We start from the raw sequence: 7,203 nt of genomic DNA on the forward strand, positions 1-7,203 counted from the left end.
TATATATATATATATATATATATATATATATATATATATATATATATATATATATATATATATATATATATATATTATTGACCTCAAAATCTCAACAGTCACAGTTGGGAACATTATATACATAAAGAAAAAAATTACTGTATTTTTAAAGTGTTAATGTTTTAAGGTGTTAATTTTTGTCATTATTTATGGATATGATAACGAGGGACACAAAAGTCAGCTGTTTTATATACACAGTTGTTCTACACTGCATTAAAAGTGTAGTAGGTCTGTTCAGTTAAAACACTGTGTAGGTTAAACGAAGGTTGAGGAAACAAGGTGGTAGATTATCTACTCAATTAGTTACTGTACTGAGCTGAAGCAGCTTTACTAATTCCAGATAAGAGTATTAATGGATCCCCAGAGACCTCCAGACAACATCTCTATGTCTGAATATTGCAGCTTTTACAGTATGTTAACAGATGTCTCATGCAAGATATTTTCTTTGTTTACCCTGTAAAGCCTACTGTATCTTATTTGATATTTCAAGTTTCTAAGGCCTTTAAATGATCAACATGATCAAAACTGCTGCATCTGCTACATGCCTTCTGTGGCCTGACTGATAGTTTATACTTTTTTTAGCAAGTAAAAAAACATTTTAGTCCGTCTTCAGGTCATGGTTCATGTGTCTTCTTGCTTTGAAATCTTTAATGATTTTTATAAAGCAAGCATAAGAATAACATTTACATTGTTAGTGATGTTAGTATTGAACACTTGACTGAAGCAACTTAGGTTTACTTGATTATCCATGCATATCTTTTTATAAGAATCGTGTTAAAAATGTTCTGAGATCTTCAGGCTTTTGAGGAACGTTTATTTGTTAATCTCTCAATCATCATTGTATTGCATTATATGTTTTGAAACTACAGCACTTTGATCATAAAGCTAAACATTTAAATTTCATCTCACTAAGACATATTATACGGAGCTATAGAGTAACAACTGATATTTATATGCATTTTATGTAAGTAGTCTGTTATACTGTTGTAAAGATCATTGATTTACATTACAAGCTATCAGAATTTCATGTTACTTTTTGGCATTTAAATATTAGCACCTTCACCGAAGTGTATATTTTTGCTCAGTTTGTGCTCCATATTCTCACTATATCATATTACACTGAACAAAATTATAAATGCAACACTTTTGTTTTTGCCCCCATTTTTCATGAACTCAAAGATCTAAGACTTTATGAAATAGGCCTTTTCTATGTACAGTAAAGGCCTATTTCTCTCAAATATTGTTCACAAATCGGTCTAAATCTGTGTTAGTGAGCACTTCTCCTTTGCCGAGATAATCCATCCACCTCACAGGTGTGGCATATCAAGATGCTGATTAGACAGCATGATTATTGCACAGGCTCTATGCGAAGGAGATGTGAGGCAAATTGTGGTCACACCAGATACTGACTGGTTTTCGGACCCCCCCGGACCCCCCAATACAGTAAAACTGCACATTTTAGAGTGGCCTTTTATTGTGGCCAGCCTAAGGCACACCTGTGCAATAATCATGCTGTCTAATCAGCATCTTGATATGCCACACCTGTGAGGTGGATGGATTATCTCAGCAAAGGAGAAGTGCTCACTAACACAGATTTAGACAGATTTGGGAACAGTATTTGAGAGAAATAGGCCTTTTGTGTACATAGAAAAAGTCTTAGATCTTTGAGTTCAGCTCATGAAAAATGGGGGCAAAAACAAAAGTGTTGCATTTATAATTTTGTTCAGTGTATATGAGCCATAACCTGATGTGTCAAATATGACAAAACGTAAAACACATGCAATTGTTTTTTATTTTGTCTAGAGGTTTAATATACTGTTCTATTTCAGAAAATTAGATCTTTAAGAATATTATTTCATATGTCAGGCTTTACTGGGTTAAAGTGAGTCTTTGACTTTAAAATGACAATTTAGTATTTTTGTTTCCCAGGTTAAGCCAGATATGAAGCAAGCAGTGCCATGTGAGTATTACACAGCATTATATCTGTAGGGGTGTTGCATTGTTCATTTTGAATGTTCAAATAAATTTTTTTTTGCATTATTTCAGGTGTGGTGTCACCATGCAAACGCATCATCACCACAAAGACAATGACCTCTGAACCCAGACTCAGCCAATCAGCAAGAGTTCAGGGATTTGAGTTCCTGTGGATTGCTTGAGAAGGAAAATGTTTTGTTGTTTTCAATGTTTTTTACGCTTCTTTGTTTTTAGATGCAGGTTTAAGGGGTCTGTGTTGCAGACCTGCTAATTTGACTAGCTATGTTCGTTTGATTTTGTAGCTGATTTTGTTCAAGTTTGAAAGCTTTTGATGCACCCAAAGATGTGTCAGATCTGTCGAGAACGAGACTGAGGTGGGAACGAAATGGAACGGAACGCAATAGAAAGTGATGCATGATTGAAGGACGAGCGTGACGAGTTGACTGGCTGGCTGAGGTATGTGGGCGTGGCTTGCTTGATGTGGATGTGGACATGTTGATTTCGAGGACGCAGTTGCTGCGAATGCAGTATAAAGACCTTCCAAAGGAACTAAATTAAAGAAAAGGGTCAAGTTCAGTACTGTAATTTATTTTCAATTCATTTTTTAATTTATTTTCAGTAGCGGACAGCATTTTTAGCAGCTTTTCGGTGTACATTTGTGGAAATGTTTTGGTCATTTCAAATACTCGATTTCAGATTTTCAAGTCTGATACAGCATTTATGTATATTTAAGATCAAATTGATTTAGTTTTATAGATTTTCGAACTGGTACTATAATAAAGAGGCGGATTATGTACTGTGGTTCTATTACTGGAGAATTTTAGCCATTGTTAATTTTGTAGATTTTTTTCTAGAAGCACTGTTTGTAGTCAATATTTCCTGTGAACAGACATTTCTGACCTACAAACATTGCACACACACGTCTGATCTGCTGTGTGTTTTTCTCGAGGTGTGTGTGTATCTGTGTGCCTCTATAATCGTGTGTTTGTGCGGATTATGTACTGAATGGTTGTATTACTGGAGATTTTTAGCCATTGTTAATTTTGTAGATTTTTTTCTAGAACTATCAATATTTCCTGTGAACAGACATTTCTGACCTACAAACATTGCACACACACGTCTGATCTGCTGTGTGTTTTTCTCGAGGTGTGTGTGTATCTGTGTGCCTCTATAATCGTGTGTTTGTGCAAAGCTGGAATGTGAATCAAATTGATGCCTTTATTTCATTGTAATCTTAAATATCTGCCAAAAATGACTTGTTGATTTAGTTTTTTTGAAGTCTTTCATCTTGTTATTTACTCCTATAAAAATTTGCTGTGTTTTTTGTTTGTGCCAAATTCATTCATGGACACTTTTGTTTCTGGACCCCTCTGCGTCATGTGATTCTACCTGTGGTACACGAGGTTTAATGACATCACTTCCTGTGCCCTTCGGGTCAAGAGCTCTTCTGTGAAAGCTGGCTGGTTTGGTGGAGGCGATCATTACGGTGCCGGTTGCTGCAGTGTTTCGCTCTGTCCACCAAACAAATTTTTCATATTTTTTAAGAAGCAAATTTTGCAGAAATGAGGCTGTGATTTATACGCATGTGATTTCAAGTGATGATTTGTTGTGTTCAGAATAAATGATATTACGAATACAAACAAAAAAAGACTGGAGTATTATTATTTTTTCTTTAAAGCTTTTCTTTAACATAGAAGCCCGTTTCCACCACGGAATAAAAAATTTAAATAAGTACTTTTTATCACATTTTTTCTAACAATTCTAAGAAAAAAATCTGAATTGTGAAAATTAAACTCGGAATTGAGATTCACTCAAGGACACCATTCCTCGTCTGTCTCTCTCTCTTAAAGTTATATTATTCTGTGTTTGGCCCTTTGCAGAGGTCAAGTCCCCTAAAAAAAAAAAACTTTGGTGGTACCATGGTACAATGATGTATCAGATGTTAATACTATGGTATTTTGATGTATACAATGGTACTACAATTAGCATCTTTAAAGAACACCATGATAAATGTGGAAAAATTACACGCACGCACGCACACACACATATACAGTGGGGGAAAAAAAGTATTTAGTCAGCCACCAATTGTGCAAGTTCTCCCACTTACTTACCACAAACTTCTGAAAGGTAGAGTATAATGATTTCCACAAATATTAAGCAGTAAAAACTTTTTCTAATATATTAAAGTAGAAAACAGTTTTTACATTGTAATAATATTTATCAATAATACGGTTTACTGTATTTTTTTATCAAATACTTTTTAAAAGTTTTTGACTTCTTTCAAAAACATAAAAAAACACAATTATTCTTTATTTATCGCTGAAAAAAACTATTTGACAACATGACAAAATGACTTGCAGGAAACAACCAAAGGCACATACCAAACTAATAAAAAAAAAAAAAAAACAGTAAATGAATAGTAGGCCTACATAAATATAGTATATAGAGAGAATGAGTGTGTGTAGGCTATGCGTGTATATAGATAGATAGATGGATAGAATGTATAGGTACAATTATATAGATATAGTAATGTATATGTACAATGATACATTTAGGCAATATATTATTATTAATTTACATTTTTCTCTGGTAATGTTGTAAATCAAGCAAAAAAGAATTTAGGTACACTATATATTTTATTTTAATTTGAACAAGTTATTGTTAGCCCTCCTTATATTGCTTGTAATTACTAGCTGAAGAGACCCTAACTGACCTTATAAGGTGCTTCCCTCAAGGCAATTTTAGCTGTAAAATGAAGCTGTAGCAACCAAAATGTAAGTAAAACAAGAACATAACACAGATATATTTAATCAGACGGTAAAGCAAGTTCATATAATGCCTGAAAAAAATCACGTGCTTAATCGATCTCCCTGTGACGTCACTGGTGATTCAGATCTAACGGGCTCTAGGACCCCGCGAACTCCTTCCAGCTGACGGGCCTCTGCGGCGTCTGAGAGCCCGAGACGGCGGAGCGGAGCAGGCCGGTGCCGGGGAGGGTCAGGACGGGGAGAGACGCGGAGGGAAGACGGGCAGTGCGCGACCACCGGAGGGTTCAGGCCCGGGGCTGCATGGCGAAACGGGTAATTCACACACACCGAGATTCTCTCTGACATATGACGATGAGGATGGTGGTGCTGGTGAAGATGATGAATTCAGATCTGCGTTTTAAAATCCAGCAGCTGCTGCGTTTTCCATCTGTCCGCTCGCGTGAGTTCATATGACATGTTAATTCAGTTCAAGCTCGCGATAGTGAAATGAATGTGTGAATGACGCGAGCTGAAATCTGTCGACCGGCATATAACACATCATTATCATCAGGATGTAATGCGATATCTAACAATAACTTTGACTTTATCGCAACTTAGATTGCAACTATTGCTCTTACGTGAGAAACGAAGGGTACAAATAATTGAAGCCTTTATTGTAAAGAAGACGAAGCTGTTCTGGTTGATCTTGAGATGTTAATTCTGTGAGGCCTCTTTCAGGATTATTTGTGCAAATGGGCCTATTATGTATTGCAATATGTAATATATATGTGTGTATATATATATATATGTGTGTGTGTGTGTGTGTGTGTGTAATACTCATTGGTTTTTGATGTTGTTGGGGTTTTAAATATCTAAAGATATATTTAGAAAGCATGCAAGCTCTTGACCTATATTAGTGTATTATAGGCTCATGGTGTCTCCACTGTATCATTAACTGTAATTAAATATGCGCTTTTGAATTGATTGTGTTTATTCCTGAAGGTCTGTCCATTCTAAACACACGCGTGTCATGGGTTTCACTGGCTGTGTGACCCTCAGCAGGTCATGCTTCTTCTGATGACACTGTCATGCAACTTTATAAACACCTCGAGCTCTTCTTAAATGCTCAAAACCAAATAAATCAATACAGTAAAGGAGAACAAAAAATAGAAAGTATAGCTGGTGCTTAAAAATGTTGATCTGAAGAACCTGAAACATCAAAAACTTTGTCTACAAAGAGTAAAATACAGTTAATTTTGTATTTTTTGTGTGTGTGTGTTTTGTTTGATAAGAAGATGTGCTGTACCTGAAGCTTTTTTTGTAAGAGTGTATTCTGGATTTTCCGCATTAGGCCTTTCATTTCTTCCACATGCTCATTGTTTAACATCAGAAACGCCATGTTGTGTGTCTATAGATCTAAAATAGAGGTCAGGCCGAATGTCCTTTTTCCTAATAGTTCAGTGTTTAAAAATAGTGAAGTTCCATTGAAATATGAATCAAATCATAATGTAGTTTTTTTTTTTAAATACGAAAACGTATTTTAAACCAGTTGTTTTTGTATTTTAGTCTTACATTTCGTGATATTTCTACTTTTAACTCATTTCTGTCAACTAATGATCTGTCAAGCATTATACAATGTAGTGGGATTCTCAATCAAATGTAGGCTATTTAAAGATTTCTGGAAGAGCAGTCTTGGCAGAAATATTGAGTCCGTAAAGGTCGTGTTGAGAAGGGCTTCGACACATCACGGCTATCAAATAAAAAGAGCAGTTTTTACAGATGACCAGCGAATCTGGTTTAAACTGAAACGTCGTCTTTTACATGCACGTGTTGTTACGGCAACTTTGCGTGCGACAGTTTCTTCCCAATTTCCCCTCAAATCCCATTTTCCGTCAATAAGATGACAGCAGAGTCATTAATTCGCTCTTCTTCAGTAAAAGCTCTTCATTTGACTGGTGTTCAAATGATATGTCGGAGCTTTTTGAATGAGATTAGGTGAAAATGAACGAGATGTTATAAATAAACGCATTTTTCCAGTGCGTCACGGAGTTGACGCCTGTGTGGACGCGACGCGGCCGCGTTATAACGCGCAAAGGCAAACTGGCAGGGATTCAGACGCCCGCCATGTTACAGACGATCCACATTAAACCACACACTGGCTGCTGTTTGTCTTCTGTGGACACAAATCAACTCTTTTTTTTACTGACTGTCGTGATGTGACAAGACAATATTGCCTCGTTTTATAATGAGGGAAACATTATAGACACTTGTTTCTTCCTCTTGTGCTTTTACAAAATGTGTCGCCTTTCATAGACTTAGGAAAAAATAATCAGATTTGCTACAACCATACACTGTTAAGTGTATAACTATCTATTTTACTCCAGAAATAAATGAATACGGTCGTTGTTGTGTTTGGTTTCGCAGGGAGAAGGAGGATTTGATG

General features: G+C 35.8%; 1 protein-coding gene and 1 long non-coding RNA gene across 6 annotated transcripts in view; one reads left to right on the forward strand and one right to left on the reverse strand.

Moving 5' to 3' along the window:
* LOC107550403 (dystrobrevin beta-like) overlaps positions 1-2,997 on the forward strand; it is a 44,287-nt gene extending 41,290 nt beyond the window's left edge. For all 5 annotated transcript variants that reach the window (XM_016231667.1, XM_016231669.1, XM_016231670.1 and 2 more), the window contains 2 exons: positions 1,969-1,999; positions 2,086-2,997. In XM_016231667.1, coding sequence (XP_016087153.1) covers positions 1,969-1,973 — 5 coding nt within the window. In that variant the 3' untranslated portion in view covers positions 1,974-1,999; positions 2,086-2,997. The remainder of the gene's footprint in view (positions 1-1,968; positions 2,000-2,085) is intronic.
* Positions 2,596-3,639, reverse strand: LOC107550404 (uncharacterized). The gene is made up of 2 exons (XR_001604661.1): positions 3,111-3,639; positions 2,596-2,913 (listed from the first exon to the last, which is right to left on the reverse strand). It is a non-coding gene; the product is annotated as an uncharacterized lncRNA (long non-coding RNA).
* Between the last annotated feature and the right edge of the window lie 3,564 nt (positions 3,640-7,203).

Source organism: Sinocyclocheilus grahami, unplaced genomic scaffold, assembly GCF_001515645.1.
Source record: "Sinocyclocheilus grahami isolate Dianchi unplaced genomic scaffold, SAMN03320097.WGS_v1.1 scaffold397.1, whole genome shotgun sequence".
Classification (NCBI taxonomy): domain Eukaryota; kingdom Metazoa; phylum Chordata; class Actinopteri; order Cypriniformes; family Cyprinidae; genus Sinocyclocheilus; species Sinocyclocheilus grahami.